The sequence below is a fragment of the Phaseolus vulgaris genome, chromosome 4, assembly GCF_000499845.2.
Source record: "Phaseolus vulgaris cultivar G19833 chromosome 4, P. vulgaris v2.0, whole genome shotgun sequence".
Lineage (NCBI taxonomy): Eukaryota > Viridiplantae > Streptophyta > Magnoliopsida > Fabales > Fabaceae > Phaseolus > Phaseolus vulgaris.
Genome location: NC_023756.2, coordinates 36,143,260 through 36,164,270, shown reverse-complemented (window position 1 = coordinate 36,164,270; position 21,011 = coordinate 36,143,260). Strand labels below are relative to the sequence as shown.

Here is a 21,011-nt window from a genome sequence, read left to right as displayed (position 1 = left end):
TTATTATGTGTGCTTTAATTTTTAATGAAATGAATGGATGATTATAACTTTATACATTATTTTATTTTATTATGAAAAAGTGGTGGTTAAATTTTATAATTGTATAAAACAGATTATAAAAAAGATTATAGAAAAGTGGTGGTTAAATTTTATAATTGTATAAAATAGATTATAAAAAAGATTATAAAAAAGTGGTTAAATTTTACTTATTTAGTATTAAAATTACGCCAGTTAAAAACGCCACTACTTACGTATATTATGGTGCCAAAATCTTCTTCAATGATTGTAAATTGCGACAGTTATAACTGACACTACTTACATATAAAAACCGCCACTACTTACACTATGTTTAAAGTGGCAGGTGTTGCGGCGGGTAACATAAAACTGCCACATTAAACTTTGTGGCGGCCAGTTCTATGGCGGTTTGGGAAACCGCCACAAGCGTATATTATGGCGGTTATAAACGCCACTTTATACGAAAAAAACCGCCACAATATACAATTTTTTTTGTAGTGATTCCTCAATGGTTTTGCGCAACTCGTCATTGGCTTGCGCGTGCGTCTCCATTGTCGCTTGAGAGGCCTGAGTTTCTACCATCAGGCGATTCTGCAGAAGCTCTTGCTCAGCTCGGACTTCCACTTGTAGCCTCTCCTGCTCATCCTTGTCTACTTCTTGGATCCGCTCTTGGATTCGTTCTTGCTCTCATATGTGGTCCTCGTTGGCCTCATGGAGGGCCCTCATGGCATCCATGAGTTGCTGTAAGATAGGGGCATCGCTTCCTTCAGATTCCTGCGGGCCTTGCCTTGTGTTTCTCATCACGTTAGAAGGCTCAATCACGAATGCAGATGGGATCAAGTTTTATCGGGCCCTACAGTGGGCGCCAAATGTTCTCGCCAATTGGCCTTCTGTTGGACTGAATGGAGAGATCCGCTTCTAGTTTGTCTCCTCTTGGTGCACTGGAAAAACTCTCCGACGAGACAGAGGGGTCTCTACCTGTTGATCACACTCCGATGATCAAGTGAGTGAGAGCATACAAAATAGTAAACAGTTTCACTCTCAAGTATCCAGAAACAACGTACCTTTTCCGGATGTCTCAAGGTCCTTTTATAGTTATCTCTTTAACAACTTTGACTCACGAGAATATAATCTCAACTGAAAGCATATATAAAAGAAAAATATTCTGCCTACGGACACCTTTACTCACACTGTTAACAACAAAAGAGAATCTTGTGCACCTTTATTCACAGGTGCTTGCTACTTAGTTAACAACTTTATTAACATATATATTCAATTAACAACTTGTATATTCATATATATTCAACTAACAACTTTATATTCACATATATATTTAATTTACAACTTATATATTGATATATATTCAACTAACAGTTTTATATTCACATATATATTTAACTAACGTATGCATTATAATAACATATAACCAAACTTATTATTTTTTACTCTTTAATTATCCTTTACCGGGCTTACCATTAAAATTGGGTCAAGTCCATGACTCGCTTTTGGACCCAAAGCCAAGCTAACCATAGCCAAATACTTGGACCGAGGTCCCAAGCATTCCTATCCAGTACAACACTAAACATGTAGTCGTCGTAGTCGAATGCCATCTGTCGGCCATTTATCCCTTTTGTTAATACTTTTGTTAGGAATTTTCTTCTTTTTTAAGTTTGAATGACTCAAAATCGTGATATTTGGCAAACAAATAAAATTAATAGTACTTAACTATTAAATAAAAAAATTATTGAAATATTAAACAAATTAATTTGCTAAAACATTTTTATTTCAATTAGAATTTGTTCTCGAACGGGGTTGGGGCACATAAAACGATTGAAGCTACTCTTCTAATTCCTTGGTCAGTCGGTGACTTTGCACTTCAGTTCCTCTCCCTGCAAGTTCCTCCCTCTCCCCTACTCGCTCCACTCTTTGATCTTCACGAAATCCAAACTCAGATGGTACCCGCAGAAAACACTCTGACGCTCAAGTCAGATTTAGTATTCGACACTCGGTATTCTAAGTACTGTGTAATGACATACTTGATTCTTGGAATTTGTTCTATTTATATTATTTTAGTGGATCTTTCTTACTGGGTCGGATTAGGGAGCTGGGTCACGTTGATGAATACATTACCTAGCTCTTAACTGTTGGTTAGCTTCACTAATACTACTTAAGCATAATTGGATTCGTAATGTCGATCGGTCCATTGATGGGATAAAGAGATGACCTTCGTCGTGCGAACCCTACCGATACAGAATCAATTGGCTTTTATCAAAATTTATATAATGTTTTAAAATATTTAACATATTATATTTTGTCTTATTTTTAATTTAAAAGATAATAAAGATAATTTTGTAATTTTTATATAATAAAAAAAATCTAGACATCATGTTTTTAAACTAAGTTTTGTAATTTTAATTTTGATAAAAAAAATTATTATTTTGATTTTAAACTTTTAACACTAACATTGAAATATATGTGTGAATTTTATTTATTATAAATTCAATTATATTTATTTTTTTCTATTAATGTTTTCTAAAGTGTTGTCCACTTTTTAAATGGTAATTATGGATTAATTGTTTCCATGTTAAACTTTTGTATGAACCATCTATACAAAATTTAGAAAAATGTATTTAATATAAAACAAACATTAAATCCAAATGCAATAGAATATAATTGTGGTATAAACCATTTTAAAATAAAGTGAAAGTAAAATTGTAATTATTGTCATGACTTTAAACAACAGTTTTAAAATTGTTCTCTTCTTATTATAAATAGTCATGTCTACCTATGAAAAATTGTTGTGTAAAGTTTAACTTACAATTTCTACATTTTCGATCACAGTTTGTGTTGATATTTGTTGTAGTGTGTAAAGGAGAGGAGTCTATTGTAAGAGATCAAACATGTAGAATTCATTGAACATGAAGTATTGAATTCATTTTATATGATCCAGGCATTTCTATCAAAAATGCAATTTGCTTTCACTAAACCTTTTATGATTTTCTGTTCACATACTTGTAAAGCTCAACATAATTGCCAAGCCAACCCAATAAAATTAAAGAAGGACAAGTTTACGAACTCAGACCTCTTCTCATTAACTCTTAATATTTAAACAAATTCATTTAAATTTTAAACTATCTAAAATAAGAATTATAGGGAAGTTAGAAAATAATCCCTCACATTTACATGGGAATGTAACTTTTCTACTACTTAACACAAATAAAAAATTGGATTAATATAATAATGAAGTTTTTATGAGAATAAAATGTAAAGAATAATTTTCAGTAACCTTCTAAAAATGAAAATGATTTTATTTTATACAAAGAGTTAAGAATAAATATTCTTATTATTTGTGGAGAATGAAAAAAAAAAATCTGTAAAACAAAACGTATAAAAGAATTTAACATTATAACTTACTTCATATACTTCTCCATTTGTATGTTGGGATTTATAGTCTTATAATTATATTACTTTTACATTTCCCACTAAGGTTGAGTTGCAATTAATTAAACGTATCACTAAAAAAAAAATCATGAAATAAAAACCAATTTTAGAGACAAAAAATAATTAATTGATATAATGACTAAATTAGAGATTATTTTAAAGACGAAAAAAAATTTAGTTTCTAAATTAATTTCTATTATTGCTAAATGGTTTCTAAATTGGTATCTAATTAGCAATCAAGGTTTTTGCTACCAAATTTAGAATCTAAGTAATTAGTAGTTAAAACATTGGTAGCTAATTAGATACCAATTTAGAAACTATTTAACAATAATAGAAACCAAATTTTTTTTTAGTCTCTAAAATGGTATCTAATTTAATCACAATAGACTAATTATTTTTTGTTTCTAAAATTGGTTTATATTTCATGATTTTTTTAAGTGTATCTTTTCAATCATATGAGTCAAATTCTACATTTTCTTTTTTTTTAATTTTTTTATAAATTCTTTACTAATTTCCCCACATTTTAGAACAAATTCGAAATACAAGAAGATATTGTAAACCTAAAAAGTAATTGATAAATATTTGAATCTCCATCTACTCATACAAGTTTATAGGACATAAATATATTTATAATAATTCATGGGTGTTGTAACTAAGCATCATTTGTCTCATGGTGAAAGTATAAAAGTTAGATGAATTAAAAGTTACTCTTCAATTATGATGCTTGAGTTAGTTAAATTTTTAACTAGAAAAAGTTAATATATTAACTATTAATTATAAGTTTTGATTTATGGATAAGAGTTTGATTCAACTGTCATGAATTACATTTTTTTTTATACACACCGATTTTATTTATCCTTATGTTATAGATTTATGTTACAAATTATGTTAACAATCTTACTTGTTTTTTACAAGGTTCAGAGTATTTTCAAGTATTTTAAATTAATTTATTTAATTCTTACCAAGTAATTAGGGGAAGAGAAATTGTTTCATATAAATGCCAATTTTCTTCTTCTGAGAATGAATTAGATTAAAAAGTGTACTGTACATAGCCCTAAGAGCTCAATGCTCAATGATCGGAGTTTGGTGTATAGTGTAAGTAGGCCAGCTCGGCTGTTGGGCCTATAAAGTGGGTCATGTGTTAGGTCTAGTTTTGTTTATAAGCCCGTGGGAACGTAATTAAAACAATATCTTGGTGCGCTAATATAAGGTTATTAGTCAAGGCTATTTACGAACCTAGAGGTACGTGTAGTACATGCGGTGGTTAGGTCACGTAAATATCTTTTAACTTATGAATGTGGGTATTCTAGGGCACGTGGTGGTTAAGTTGCATGCATAGTAAAAGATAACGTTGCACCATGGGTAAGGGTGCCCATGTAAGCAAAATACTTCTCTGTGGTTGGCGTTTAAGATGGTGTCTTGTTGACAGGTGGTTGTTCTGTTATTATTTTAAGCTCTATTAGCGATAAGAACGCTTTCTATTGTAGCACCTCGAGAGAAGGCACCCATAAACAAAATGTTTTTCCTGTTACATGCGCTTTCAGTTGAGATTAGATTCTCATAGGAGGAAGCTGTTACAAGAGACAAGCTATAAAAGGGACTTGAGACCCCAAATAAAAGTACGTTGTTTTTTAGACCGAAACTGGATACTTCTTTGTTTTAGTAAACTCTTACTGACTTGATCGTCGGAGTGTGATCAACAGATAGTGCCCCCCTCTGTTTCAAACGGAGTCACGTTTAGTGCAACAAGACGTATAACAGATTTCATAAACTGATCGGAGTTAGAGCTTGTCATTAGAGTCAACCGACGAGAAAGTCAACTGGCAAGAAAAAAAAAATTCTAAACACAACATTTAAGTTACTACATTTAATATATATATATATATATATATATATATTTATTATTAACTACTGCTTTTGATGAAACACTTAAGGTAGGATCTAATAAATATTTATGAATAGCACATCATTCTTGAACCCCATTAGTTGTCAAACAAGTTGGCATAAGTCATAGTCATCCCATCACCAAGATAAGTTTTGCTGGATGAGTTAATTATGAATAGGTCTCATATAAGTAGTCAACTAATTGGGAACAACATACCATTAATAAGAGGAAGCTTCCCCTCAACTTAAATTTCCATTTAAAACAACCCTGTCAAATTATACCATTTCGCACTAATTATAATTGCCTAATTCTAACCATAGACAATCTCAATCAACTAATATATATAGCAAAATGAAAAAAATTCTTCTACCTTAATAAAATAATTATTCCTTTAATATAATAAAAAAGTTTTATTCACACATATTAAACAATTAGTTAGTAACATCTGTACTATTTTCATTTAAAAAATACGTATTTATTTTAAACTTCCGTTCTTTTCTTTCAACTTGAAATAAAAATAATACATTAAAAATAAACTTCAATTAAATTAAAAAAGTTTTAGCATTAATTAATCTCATTAAATTAGCCTAAATTTTATTCAGAATTGAAAAAAAATAAATTGAAAGGCATAATCAATATTATTTATTTCATGCCTATTTCATATTTCTTTCTTCTCTTTCTTCACTACTTCACTCGTGCTAAACTTACTCCTAATGCAAAATACTATCTAAAAGTAATTAAAGATTCATTCTTAATTACTCAAGAAAAAGGTAATTCTAGTTTCTTAATGTCATATTAGATCTCCAAAAGTACTATTCTATCTCAAAATTATCGTGGTTTTAGTTTTTAAGCAGACCAATATTTTCACTTTTCAATGTTCAATGAAATGTTAATTTTATTATTTCTATTTTGATCCCAAATAAATTACATGGATGTTGGAGTATATATAAAAGTAACATGCAATTATTGAGAGAGCAAGTTATTTCACTGCAATTATTTCAGTAAGTGACATATTTTTAGTGTTAATATTAATATGCACAAAAAATCTGTAATAATTTTGAGCAAAGTAAATAATTTTTTGTTTTTATATCCCTGACTATATATATTTATTATACATAATAATGAAAAATAATTTTATTACCTACTTTAAGTTTGATTAAGATGATCAAATCCAACCCAAAATATTTGATTGTATTAGTTTGAGTTCATAGATATTCATTTACGATCTCGAGCAAAGGGATAGGGTGGAAGAGAGAATATAGAGACATGAAAGAAATAGAAAAAGGATAAAATAGAAAGAAAAAAAGAAACAAAAAGAAGAATATTAACCATTCATTAAAAAATAATCAAATTCCATTTTCATGGAATCTTATGCTCCTAAACATGCATTTAAACTAATAGTTTTATAAGTGGTCGCTTTCTTTATAGTTTTCAACATTTTTCTTTTCAAAAAACAAGATAATCTTATTTGAACTAGGAATTAAATATTGTCCCAGATCTTGTGAGAGAATTTAGGCCCACAATAAAGAATAAAGTTAACACTACCAGTAAGCTTAAGGATGGGTTTGTAAAGTCAACTCAATATTGAGGCCATAAATCTTTTTGACCCTACATTCAATTTCTTCTACTTACAAAACATTTATGTTTAAAGGGGATTCTCATATTTCATAATGCAAGAGTTACTTACTACTACAAACTTGTACAAGAATAACATATAACTATGTAGCAGAGGTCCAATGTAAACTCTAGTTTCTACATTCTTAACTTTGCACTGCAAACTCTGACTTGATAAAGTTTGTTTTGCAATTACACACCAAAATTTAAGTTCATCAAACCTTGTTTCAATACACCTTCCAGTATTTTGACCAAATATAAACATCTCTGTAAATGATTATTCAGATCTTGGTTATTCTGTCAGTTGAAGATAATCCTTAATATCCTCAACGTTGTTCCTGATGCATCTTTTTGTCAGAAACAACACCAGACTTCTCAAAATAACAGAAATGGTAATAATTGGGGTACATATAAAATAAAATTTAAGAGAAAAAATCACTCATTATTTCTCCATCATTAGATTTTTTATGAATTTGTGCTAAAAGTGTCCACATACAATTCAATGGCTCCGCACATTTGTCGTCAGATTTTGTCTCCATAAGTGTCGTTTCTTCATCATTGCCTTGAAATTTGCATAACTGACAAGTCTGTCAAGTTTGCAGAGAATTTTTCAAACTTCTCACTTTCTTAAATCTCTTGTCTCAAAACTTTTCCATCTTCCAATTTTCTTACTTTCACATCCACAAGAGAACAAGAAGAGAGAGCCAGACAGTGAGAGAGAGAGGGAGAAAGATAAAATCAAAAACCCTCTTTCAAAGCATGTCATAGATCATGTTTATGGAATAGGGAGGCAACAACATAGGAGATAAGATATATACCAAGTTATCAGAATCTTATATACATAATTGATCTGTAACACACATTTCTGAATCCAAAAATCAGTTGAAGAATAACTTTACTGAAATAGGAGGCAGATTCTAATCTTTAGTAAAAGTGTTCCTTCTCATAATAATTAGATGAACAAACAAAATTGTACTGTATTTTTTCTTCTTCTTTTTTTCAGAATTTGATCATAGTTCTTGAATAATGCTTGACCAACCACATCTTTATTTCCTATTGACATTTTTTAATCATTCAAGCAGAGGATGATGGAGCAGAGGAGTGGCTGATGATGGTTTAGCCTTGATCATCTCCCTTTTCCCTTTATCTTCTCTTTTCTCTTTAATTTTTTATCTCCAAATTGAACCCTTTGGCAGCATCCTTAATTCATTCTCTCTGCAATGAGTAAAGTATCAAAATGTTTGTTAGATACACAAAATATGAACAAAATGACATCAAGTAAACGCAAAATTAAGTTTTAAAAAATAGTCTACAGCTGCAATTTTTGGCAAATCACAACCCCATTTGTCTGTAATTTCTTGCAGTGTCAAAGATTTCAACAAGATCACAACCGTGACTATTATTTAAAACCTTGAACGTAACACATGTTTAATGATATACACATATACACATGGAACTTGAACATACCAATGGATCTTTTGCAATGGAGAACTGCTTCATAAATTGAACTTTCGGAATCGCAGGACTTGCGCCAGTCATCAGCTGAATAAGCTACACTAATCCGTGGGGATGTTTCAGAATAGCATCCCCTATTCTTTGCTGACTCAGTTCTTTTAATAACAGATTCAGGTTTTGAACCTGATTTGCCACTCCTCAATCTTCTACACAAGGGCCTTAAGAAGTTGAGATACTTCTGAAATATTCTCCTTGATAATGTTCTGCACCTTTTCAATGAAGGGCATCTAGAATGAGCATTAGGAACCGCAATTTTTGGCACATGTGATGAGGAAGGTAGACTTGGATTGGCATCTGAAGCCTCATATGCTTCCATTTTCAAAGACTCAACAAAAAGGGGCATGAGGTAACCATTGGAAAAGAGCTCATCAGCATCAACAAGAGTGAGAGGGGACTGTGAAGCTGGGAAGTCAAATTTGAAATCTTGGGAGTTTCGGAAGAATCTTTTAGAAGGTGGCATTCTTGGGTCCATTTCAATGAAGGAAGCTTCATCAGAAGCATCAAGGGAAGCTCTGAGGGAGCCATCAAGGCTTTCTATAGATGGCTTCAGGTTCACTAACCAACTGTAAGAGAAACTTTCAATAGAAAGAGGATGAGAAGCTTCCATGGTTTCTACTTTGAATGTGTGGAAGAAGCACTTGAAATAATTCACAATTTGGACAGTGTAAAGCAAAGCCTTAAGCCTCTCCTCTCACTTAATCTTATTCAGCATATCATTAACTTGTGTGTGTATATATATATATATATACCTTAACATATCATCTCTCTCCAACAATTGAGAAAATGGCTGTCTGGCAAGAGACAATGAAATTTAATAATTGGAATTGAAAAAAGAAAAGAAAAACAGAAATGTGAGCCCCACTAGACCCATAATGTCTTGTTCCCATCAGTAGTTAACCTCACCCTTCCTTTTTAATCATTTGCTGCTTTAAAATTTTTACAAAGGGAGTTGGACGGTTTTTGCTTCTAGAACTTGACACTAATTTATCATACCAATTATATTTAATGAAAAGCATGAAGAGGTTCATGAATCATGCATGTTATTCAGAAGGGGCACATTAAGAATGTAGAAAAAAAAAATTAAGCAGAATAGATCAGAACTAGTGTTGTGCTTTAGAATGTGTAGCCCACAGAGCATTTTTGGTGAGTAAAATCAAAAGCAAGGAGAGGGAATCTTTGTAAGCAGACATGTTGAATTAGGAAAAGAATAGTTAGCTGAAATCCTTGGGAAGTTATGTCACAAACCAAATTTATGAAACAATAGGGACCATGTTGTTGATTTTGCAAGGGGTTGCCCTTGTCTTATTGTGATGTGTTTATTTATAGATGGATGGATATGAGGAGATGGGAAGGTTGATTTCATCAGTTGGATGATGATCACATCCCAACTGCTGCAACATAAGGTTGAACAGAAGTGATAAAATATCCCATGGTACCATATTCATTACGTGCATGAAACCTAAAGGACATTGATATGCATATTCTATTGGACCATTATTACATGGATGAGATATTCTAGACAAAATAATTGTTTCATGGAAGAAGCAAGAAAAAAGAGGTGTTCCATGTGTCTACAAGAGTGGTGCCATTTATTTTATAGGTCAGATTTAGAGTCTTAATCAAGACACGCACTTAAAATATGAAGAATTTATGCCATAAGTAAGCCCCGTCGTGAAAATATTCCGTAGGCAAATCTATGGCTTGTGGGGGCAAAATGTCTCCAAACTATAAAGCAAACCATTCAAACAAAAGTTTTCATTATTATGGCTCCGTTTGTGTCACATACCAAACGTGGTTTGGTGAACGTTAAAATGTGACTGCCGTTAGATTTGTCTTGCAAATTCTGTCCCTAAAAAAAATCGTACTTATTTCGTTTTCAAGTACCAATTATTTCGGGGCTCTTTTACAAAATTGGCTATTTTTAAAAAATTATCAAAAATAAAGTAGATTTAAAAAAAAAGTTAAGTTGTGCTTCAAAAATAATGTTTTGAAACACGAATTTATAATTTATTTTAAGAATTTTAAAATGAAAAAAGTCATGTTTTTAAACATGAATTTTATATATATTTTATTTTAATTCACGTTTGTAAAAATAATTTCAATTTTTTTTAATAAGTTGTGTTTTATGAACTCAAATTCAATGTATATATTTAAAAAGTATTTTTTTTTAAAGTAATGTTTTAATTTAGAATTTGAATAACAAAAGTTAATATATTGTGAAAAGCGAGTTTTATTTATTTATTTCAAGTTGTATTTTATAAACAAGACTTACCCATATGTCAAAAATGAAAATATCTACTTTTTTTTTTCACAAAACTACCTTTTATGTAAATATTTTGAATAATTGGTTTAAAATATTTTGTATTAACTATAAAATTTTGTACGCTAGCAAAGAATGAAATTATAAAAATAGTGACATGGCTAGAAGAGAGAGAATAATAAGGAAATTTTAAATAAAATGATAGTAGAAAAAATGAGTATGCGTTTATTTTATCGTCAATTTGATTTAAATTTCCCTGCCACATTTTAATAAAAGATAGTAACGTTTTTCAAAAAGGAAAATATACACTATATTCCTTTAATTAAAACCGCAATTACAGCGAAAAAAAGCATTTTATTGAAGAAAATTAATTTGGTCCCTAAAGTTGAATTTAATGCAACACATGGATAATAATAAAGTGGCATATATTCGATCTTCTGAAAGCCAAAAAAAAAAAAAAGCGTAGGCATTAATTAATGATAGAATGTGATATTAATTGAGTCCAACATTTTGAAACGACTAGTGACAGAGTCCGGAGAAGGACAACCCTGGATTTAATTATACTCGTCCTTATTTTTTAATATAAATATATAGACATTTTTTAATATAAAAATATATAAATAATTTTTGTTTTTCATGTTTGATATAAAATCTATATTCCATTTTCAATGAATATAATGGATATATATGTATTTTTATTTATTCATGGTTGTTATATAATTCATTTTATAAAAAAAGTGAAATTTAAAATAAATAAAAAATATGATATTATTCATAATTTCACATTAAATATATTTTTCTTCTTCAGTATCAAATAATAATAAATAAATTTTAAAATAAAATACGAAATAAATTAAGAAAGAATAACTAATTTAAAATAAATAAGATATAAAAAAAAATAAGATGAATATGATGATAGATTCACTCTTATCTTCGTACTTCAATTAAATTCATATTTATATTTACGTTCAGTCAATTTATATATATTCTTGCGAATATTAGAACGTAAACATTTATTTTGCCATGTTTAAATACAATATTCAAAATTCATAAAACAATTTTTTTTCATGAAAATTTAACTTCTCTTAATGGAAGAAGTAAATCAACATTAATTTTCTTCCATAGAATAATCCACACGTATACTTTTGGGAAACTAAAAGTGGAGTAAATGCTATTGATTAAAGAGTTCAAAATAAAAAATGTTCATTGAAAAACACACTTTTATTTAATTTCTAATATATTTTTAATATGAATTTCAATAAAAACATTTCTAATAAACAAGTCTTTTAAAATTATTTTGTCGTTTATTTCAAATTTAAGAAAAATAAACCTTGAACCGATTAGTGATATTTAATATGCATATTAAATTAACTAGTCGAGTATTTAATCCATATATATATAAATAAAAATATCTTGTGTATAGTTTTTCCAACTAAAAACATACAAATATGAATTAGAAACGAAGTGGAAAATTCTATAGTACTTACAATTTACAGCATAAAAACAAATGTAAAAAAGGACAATTGGTATGTTCTCATCCTGAAGGCACGCGCAGAAATGGATAAATTGCATGATACCATTACCACTAGAGTCCTTGAGACACACGTAGCTGTATTTTTGTCCTTGAATCACTTCAACAGAACTCTGAAATATGAAATAAATAAATAAATATCATGATTTTCATGGCAAGGAAATTTCAGGCTTTATCATCCACTACAAGCCATGTGTGGTGTTGCATACAAATCTTCTCTAGCATCAAACATTGATCATGAAATTGTGTCCTTTTCATCAAGAAATCAACTAATGATATGACAAGCAATTAAGTAAAAATATTAATGTAATGTGAAATACTTCAGATAATGCTGTATCTTAAACATGTATTCAGATATTCCATACTAAAATATGCATTTCTAGAAAAAGAAAAACCTGCTTAGAAATATTAATATTTCAAACAGATACTAATACTTCAAAAGATTATTAATGTGTAACTCTAAACTAGATTATACCTCAATGAAAATATATAATTTTAAAATAGATAATCAAGATTCAATTATGAGAGTTTATACCAATCTTTCAAACATTTTAGTATTCAAATAGATAACTTTAAAGTAGGTGATATCTTAATTAGGAAATATGTGTAATTTATAGAAAGAAACATTAAAGTATATAGTTAGGAATTAGATTTTAATAATTACGTGTTGAATATTTTACAATCGATTTTATAAAATTAAATCAGAATTAAAAGTAGAAATATATAAACTCTTGTAAGAGATATTATTAATCTTTGAAAGAAATGAGTATATCGAGAAATTAGTAGTAAACTTTAAAGTAGGTGACAGTCCAATTTAAAAAAAAAACCTGTAATTTATTGAAAAATGGAAAATAGGAGGAGACAAGGGTCCCAAGAGATGTCGGATAAAGAGGTAGACATGAACAAAGGTTTTTGGGACAAAAGCCACTAAGGAAGGATTACAGAGTGACTTGAAACCAATTGGTCCCCTTCCCTTGTCCCCATTGAGGACAATGAGTATTGGCTGCTAAATCCATCACTCATTAATGCAGTCTAATTCTGAAAAGACGTTACACCATTCATGCAAGTACAAAGGAACCTAAGTACGACAGAAAATTTAACTGCAAGAATATAGTTAGGGATAAACTTCAAATGGAGAAGAGAATCAAGCCAGCTAGCACACCTTCAACTGTTTCTCAACAAGTCTCCCCTCTATGGGGCCAGCAAGGAAAGATGTCACAGTGCAATGACATTTCCTATATTATATCCTTTTGTACTGCATAAATGAAGCCACAAATTTTAGTTTCACAAATATCCTTAACCGTTTAGACTGCACCACTTCTTTTTTTTTTTCTTTTCTTTTTAAGAATAATGCCCACCACAGGAGTTCAAATTTCCAATCGAACCAGCTTGAGTGAGAGAGTTGCCAGGAAATTTCATGTGACACACTCTACAAGGTACAAATTATGAATGCTCTTTTCGTATTCTACCATCCCTGCTAACCTTTTTGGAAATATTACCCTCATGCCAGAAACACTTTATATTCACTAAAGTTATGCAACCAAATCTTTTTGCCTTCCATTTATTGATTGGTGAAGTAGTGGGAAATGGAAATTCTTTAACTTTCTTGGTAAATATGCAAGCTTTTATTAATGAAATCATGGCCAAGGCAGGCTGAGAGGCAGAGATGATGCCAGCATGAAAACAAAGTAGTCAAGTATGACTGCATGAGATCTACAAAAACAAAGGCATTTAACATGTATGCAACAATGTTGGTGGCAACAGATCCTTAAGCATATGAAGATAGATCCATAAGAGGTGGCATCCACTGCCTTATAGAATGTAACAAGGAAAAAAAAAACTCACTAACATGACACAGCATACAGACAAGTATTTAGTTCAAGGGGGAAGGAAACCACACAAGCCAATTTCTTCCTTTACGGAAACAAAACCTATAGAGGTACATTTCCAAGGTCTTGTATGTACACATACACTGACACGAACACTTAGACACATGTAAATAAGTTGATTATGAATTATGAATTATATAAGTTGATTATCAAAATTTATGTAAATAAGTATAGTTGAGTTATTTCTTTGTGGCAGAAAGATACTTCCTATGACTCATTCAATTGAACATTTTAACGATGCGTGTCATTCGAGTGTTTTACACGTGTCAATATCTGATACATGTGTCCGACATGAACACACCATTTAAAGGTGTGTCCGAACTTGCCACAACAGGTTGCTCTCTGCAATTGAGATGATAGTGGGGGTAGTTTGGTGAAGCAGCAAAACATTTAGGTTCACTGCTGATGGATAATTGTAGAGGGAAATATGAAGCAGCCTAAACTGACATCAAGTTTAAATATGAAACAATCAGATAAAAGTGCATGAAATGCAAGGCAAAGATAAAAATGTTGCGATCCTAGCCACACCTTTAGCAACATTACACAAAGCTCACCCGATTCATGAAAGTCTCTTTTTCAACACTGCTGTTTGACCACAGTATTTAACATGTAACCAACAAAAATGAGGCAACCCAGAGGAGCAGAACCAGCAGATACGAACTTAGATTGTTATTGTAGATATGATGCAATCCATAGTGCCATTCAGAGATCAAACAACAGGGTGAAATAACAATAATATAAATTACAACAATGCAGAACAATGTAATAACTTAGTGATCTTTCTTAGTTACTACGCGTTACTACGCAACAGCAAAACTGCCAAGAACAAAATTGAACATTTTGTTATTTGGAGCATTACAAAATGGACGTTTTATTAACATTAGCACTTTGGGAATACAACATTCAGATGAAATAAATTTCTCCCCAATTTTAGAAGCGAGGAAAAGTTACAGATAAGATCCAAACTGAATTTCAAAGCTGCGAATAACCAAGGGAAACTATAACGTATAACTTATCTTGTATACTATAACATAAAACTATTTTATTAACTTCATTATAGGATTTTTATCTAGCATCACTATAGAGAATTCAATTAGGTTTTGAATTCTGTAAATCTCCCACATCTGGTATTTCTATTAAAATTGGGAGGGTGGGGATACAATATTGTTATCCCCAAACATTATTTTCTTTATCAGTAATGGATAAGTTTCATATACATGGAATGGAAGTCCATTCAAGAAAAATACAAGAATAGGAAAAACAGTTCCTTTACAAAATTTACAAAATGTGTACATCCAATTTAGCTAAGTCTATTTTCAACTTGCAAGAACTCACATTTCAAAGATATCAATTCATATAGAGGTATTTTCTAAATTCTAGAGGTCTGCAGTTACATATTATTTCTAATCACTCGACCCTGCTGCAGTGATGCTAGAAGAAAGCAATTAATAAAAGGATAGTGCTTTTCAAGGCTATTACGAGAATGATGCAAGGGAAGGGGACATTAGGGAGAATGTGGACACTTAGACAAAAGAACCTCCTAACTACTACAGATCAAGAATACAGATCCTACAAGTCACAGCACTGAGGCATGATTGCATGGTAACTATCAGACCAATGATAGCTTACAAAAAATTGATGAGCAAATAAAGATTCTTCACCTTCCAAGAATTTAGAAAGAACATTTTATATATATATATATATGTATGTATTTCTTAAGAAATAGGACATCATGCTGGATTCTTATCAATATGCATTGTCATATATCATGTTAACTTTAGGCTATATTACTAAGTTTCTACGATTTTTCATCTTCCATTCTTTGGTCCTCTTCTACTTTATGTCAAGAGGGAGATTGTCTACCTTGTGGTACAGTGTTGCCTACAATCTAGCATATTCAGCTCTTAGAGATAGATTTTGTTCTTGCTGGTTGACTTGATTGCCAGTTGACTCCGATGACTGGTTCGGACTCCGCCTATCTCCTCTTAGATCTGCACTTCTCTTGGTTGTTGAATGCCACCCAGTTTGCAAGCCAACAGTTGGGCAAACTATGTACGGAGCTGGGAATAAAGCAGGTGTTCGCATCAGTCGAACACCCCCAGACAAACGGGCAGGTCGAGTCCGCCAACCGAGTACTGCTCAGAGGTCTGAAGAGAAGGCTGGAGAAGCCTAAAGAGACCTGGGCAGAGGAGGTTCCTAGAATTGCGTGGGCTTACCACACTACTCCCCAGTCCACTACCAAAGAAATCTCAACATTGGGATAGGATGGTTCGTAGAAAACGCCTTGCTCTTGAGTAAGAACGCCAAAGTTGAGCGATATGGTTCGCCAGTTAAATCCTCTCTTGCCCTAAGGGGCAAGGACGAGGTCAGTTACGAGCTTTTCACTTCGGTTAGAAATCTCGAGATTGGGATAGGACGGTTTGCAAAGAACGCCTCCCTCTTGAGTAAGAATGCCAAGGTCTAATAGCATGGTTCAACTGTTAAATCCTCTTTTGCCCTCATGGAGCAAGGTCGAGGTCATAAAGCGAACCTTTCCCTTGTTTGTAAGTCAAGGTTGAGAACAACATGGTTCACCAGTACCACTAGTAAGACATCTCCTTTGACCTTCAAGGCAAGGGCGAAGTCGCTGGGAAGGCCTTTCCCTTATCTTGCAAGATGAAGGTCAGAAGCAGTAAGTGAGGGTTTTCCCTATCTTCGTACAACGAAGGTAAGACTAACCAAGAGTTGCGCGCAGTGTGCTACCTAAGGTGTAAATATGCATTAAAGGTGTTGTTAGCAAAGTTAGTGCAAGACACGCCAGTTAACAATCAAGACAAAGAAAACAACTTAAAGCGAGCAAATTTGTAAATAAGAGCAAGGTATATATATATATATATACAAGTTACAAAGTGTTTGTCAAGCCATTAAATTACAGATAAAGAATAGGCTACTCCTTGGCCACTAGTTTCCTGTCACGACCCGCTTGGTCACCTCAAATGGGGAGAGATCCATCTCAGGATGCACGCAGGCAACCTGAGCAATGGCATCTTTAAACTCGGAACCATAAGCATCGACGACGTCGTTGAGCTCTTCTTCAGTTTTCTTGAAGAGTTCAATCTTCTGGGCTAACTCCCCCTCCAACTCGCCAAGTTGGACCTCTCGTTGAGTGACCCTTTCCTCCAGCCTGGCCATCTTGGCCTGCGCTTCCTCGACCTTCTCCTTCAGCTCGATCACTTCATTGCGAAGAGGCAGAATCTTCAATTGGGATTGGAGGGCCTCCTGAGACTTCTCGAAGAGAAGCCTCTTGGTCTCCTTCTCAATTTGTCGAAGGCTTGCCAGATCCTGATGCAAAGCAGTTTCGTGATGGGAGAAAGTCTTGGCCTGAAGAGTTGATTCCTCCCTCAGCTTCGCCATCTCGGCCTGCAAGTATCGCGCCTTACTCATGGAGAGGCTGGACACGATGAGGAACTCCCCAAGGCCTTGAGTTGCACGGTCTTGTAGGGGGTCTTCACCCAACCTCTTCACTACTTCCCAGTTTTGGAAGCACTTGAGGGCCTGCTGGAGGAAGACTGGCAGATCAACAACAGGGGGTGTACCGTGATCACCTCTAGGGGCGCTCTCCCCCCCGCCTTCAAGCACCATGAGGTCGCGGGGGGAGGAGGCACTGGGAGGATTCTCTTTGAAGGAGGGGGCGTGGCCATTTGAAGTTGAGAGTGATGGATCCACCACATCAGCCGCCCTCTTCCTCTTGAAGACGAGGCATGTGCAGGTACCTTCGTCTTCGGAGGCAGTCTCCACTACCCCTTTTTGCCTCTGGTCGATGTGGGTTGGTTCAGGAGAGATTGGGGTGGAGGTGGCAGGAGGAGGAGTGCTCAGAGCGGTAGAGGCACCCGCATCGACAAGAGAAGCCTTGCATTAGGAGGTCCATTCAGCCAGTTTTTTCCTCTTCTCTGCATTGAGCACCATATCTGCATGAGAAACAACAAAGCATAAGAAACTAAATCCACACAGCATGCAACTAGCAAAAAGTACAAAGCAGAAATGGTAAAGGTACCAATGTAGCCTTTAAGGGCCTTGGTGCTGAACTCGAGCTTGATCAGCTCAACAGTGTTGAACACCACTCCCAAGCTCGAAAGGAGCTGACACACCTCACGATCAGGTGGGGCCAAGTCGTCGAGGCTCTTGGGTTTATTGATTTCCGGTTTCTCCACCCAGTAAAATGGAAAACCATCCAACAAGGTGGGGTCATGAATGTTGCAACATATCTTCAAGAACTTCTTCTTAAAGCCCATGTAAGATTCCTGAAAGAGAGTCAGGAGAACTCTCCCTGCCACCCCCATTGAAGCTCATCCAGAGCTTCTTTTCGGGGTTCTTAGCTTCAAAGAAGTAGAGGAAGACGTCCATAGTGGACGGATGGCCAAGATGGTCGCAAAGGATTGCGAAGGCCCGCACAAAGGCCCAGTTGTTGGGATGCAGCTGGGCAAGGACCACGTTGACTTTTGTAAAGAGAGTGCGCTCGAACCCCGAGAAGGGAAGGCAGAGTTTGAGCCGTTTGAAGATGGTTGTGTACATAAAGAAAAAGGGTTCTTCAGGATCCGCACGATCGTCCGCACACACAGGAACGCCTTCCCGACAAGGTAGAACCTTTAGATACACGTCGAGTTCCTTCTCGAAGAAATGGAACTTATCATGAGATTCGCCCTGTTTGTACGTCTCTATGTTTTTGAAGGTTTTAATTTGGGAAGTCTCGGCCAGAAGGTCGTCAGGTGCCCAATGGTAGAGGGTTTTGTAATCAACAGAAGATGGAGGGTTCGATGTGGTTTTTGTTCTGGCCATCTCGATAAGAAAGCTAAAGAGGGAGAGGAGAAATGAAGAAAAACGAAGGTTTAGAAGAAGATGATGGCACGACTCAACAAACCCAGAGAAACAGAGACTCAAAAATGAAGAACAGAGAAACAAAAAATGCGAAAAACATAAACAGTCCCATAACAGTTATAACATGTTATTAGCGTCGAAATCATAAAACAGAAGCAATCGGGAGGTAAAAATCATACCTTTGATCAGGTAGGGTTTGAAGGTATAAGTTATCGAAGAGGAAGGGAGAGTGTTTTCGAGAATGAGAAATGTTCAAGAAATGCTTAAGTGAAGTAATGAAACAGTGAAGGAAGCGTAGGGGTTTAAGGGTTTAAACAGTATACGAAGAAGCGCAAGCGCCAACAAGTGATAGCCGTTGATCTTGCCACGTGTACGTTGATTGAAAAAGTATGGTGAGATGCCACTTCGGTGCACTGTTCACGTCCTATCACCCAACGCCACGTAGGTCGCCTGGGACGATCACTTAGTCTCTTTGTTGAAACAAGTTATAGCGCGAGACTGGGGGGCTTGTGTATCGACCAGTCCTCGGTCATCGACTCCAGAGAAAGACATCAGACATCGGTTTCTAATAGTAAAGATGGGTCACGTAAGTTGGGTCCCACAAGCAATATGAGTTAACATGAAGTCAACTCCTAGATACTAAGAAAGAGCCTAAGTCACGAGGGATCCATGCACGCGGGGTGTATAACGCATTCAGGCGCAACACAAGTAAACAACCCTTGGAGGCGCTAAGGCCCGTTATGGTTAGGGTTTCCAAGGGTAGACCGCATGCATGGCACGTGAATACTTAGGGCACCCATAGAACAGATGTCCCCGTAGCATTGGTGCATGAGTTGGTACCTTGGCGACCATTCTGTTAGTCGTTGCACTCCAGTAAAGAGAAGTCCTATGTGCCAGATTATGCTAAGATTGTGTAATAGCGGCGCAAGGAAATTCTTCAAGGAACCCTAGACACGGGTAACAAAATAGAGGTAAACCCTAGTTTCAACCTATATAAAGGACGCTAAGAACCCTAGCAAGGTACACCGTTTCTAAGACTGAAAGTACTTTATACACTTACTGTTTCTTTGCCCTATTACTGACTTGAGCGTCGGAGTGCAAACGGTCGCCAAGGCGCCCTTTGTCTTTGCAGGTGAGAGATTCTTCAACCAAGGAAGTTCGATTCTCAGGCGGAGACAGGCGGGCCAGAGACAGCCGTTCGAGTCAACCGACGAGCGAGTCAACTGGTGAGAACACTAACGTTTTAGGGTTAACAACAATTATCAACGGGTATTCTATGTGCAACAGACACGTATGCGTAACAACCAAACAATATGTAACGTGATATTAACAAACATATCTATACGTAGTTATAAAAAACACGTGAGCAATCCTTGACATAAGGACCCGCGCAGTACAATAACCATGCGTTCATTCATATGTGCTCACGTACAGTTGTGCTCTTATAGCCATGCATGCAACGCAACCTGAGCCTTACAGCTAATACTTTACTTATCATAGACCTGGACACACTAAGCACACCCCTAGGCCTACTACATTTCTTTACCTTAGCAATTAATCTTATGCGTGAAGGGTTATCCTATACACATGACTGAGAGTTAATATATACGTATACCTGGAGCCCAGCCACATGACATACAAGTGGAACCCATGTGATAATGCATAATTTCTGAAAATTTAAATCCAGTTCTACACTGAAATGTCACAACTAGCCAATGTTGATATAATGCATTAAATAGATTTATTTCGTGCTCCAAAATCTAAGCATAGATTCCATGTAATTGTATCTGATTCTAAATGATAAAAGGGACATACTTTACCTTAACAATTATCTTGATCATCCAAAGTTCTACACGCACAAATGTATCAGTATAACCTGGACCATAAATAACTATAATAGCTTGCTTAGAACATGAGGACTATCTTCTAACTCTTGTAAGCCTTCTAAGGACATATAAAAGCATTTGCCACCAACTAAACAAAATGCTTGATTGTGCCATGGATTGC

At 34.2% G+C, this 21,011-nt stretch overlaps 1 protein-coding gene across 1 annotated transcript; it reads right to left on the bottom strand.

Annotated features, from left to right (window-relative positions):
• Positions 1 to 7,688: 7,688 nt before the first annotated feature.
• Positions 7,689 to 9,355, bottom strand: LOC137837573 (probable membrane-associated kinase regulator 6). Its single transcript, XM_068646597.1, has 2 exons — positions 8,423 to 9,355; positions 7,689 to 8,170 (listed from the first exon to the last, which is right to left on the bottom strand). The coding sequence occupies exons 1-2, from the start codon at positions 9,075 to 9,077 to the stop codon at positions 8,157 to 8,159; spliced, it is 669 nt and encodes a 222-aa protein (XP_068502698.1). The 5' UTR covers positions 9,078 to 9,355; the 3' UTR covers positions 7,689 to 8,156.
• Between the last annotated feature and the right edge of the window lie 11,656 nt (positions 9,356 to 21,011).

Bases quoted from the DNA above. Each gene is read 5' to 3' on its own strand.
- LOC137837573 (XM_068646597.1), bottom strand. From the start codon at position 9,077: ATGGAAGCTTCTCATCCTCTTTCTATTGAAAGTTTCTCTTACAGTTGG.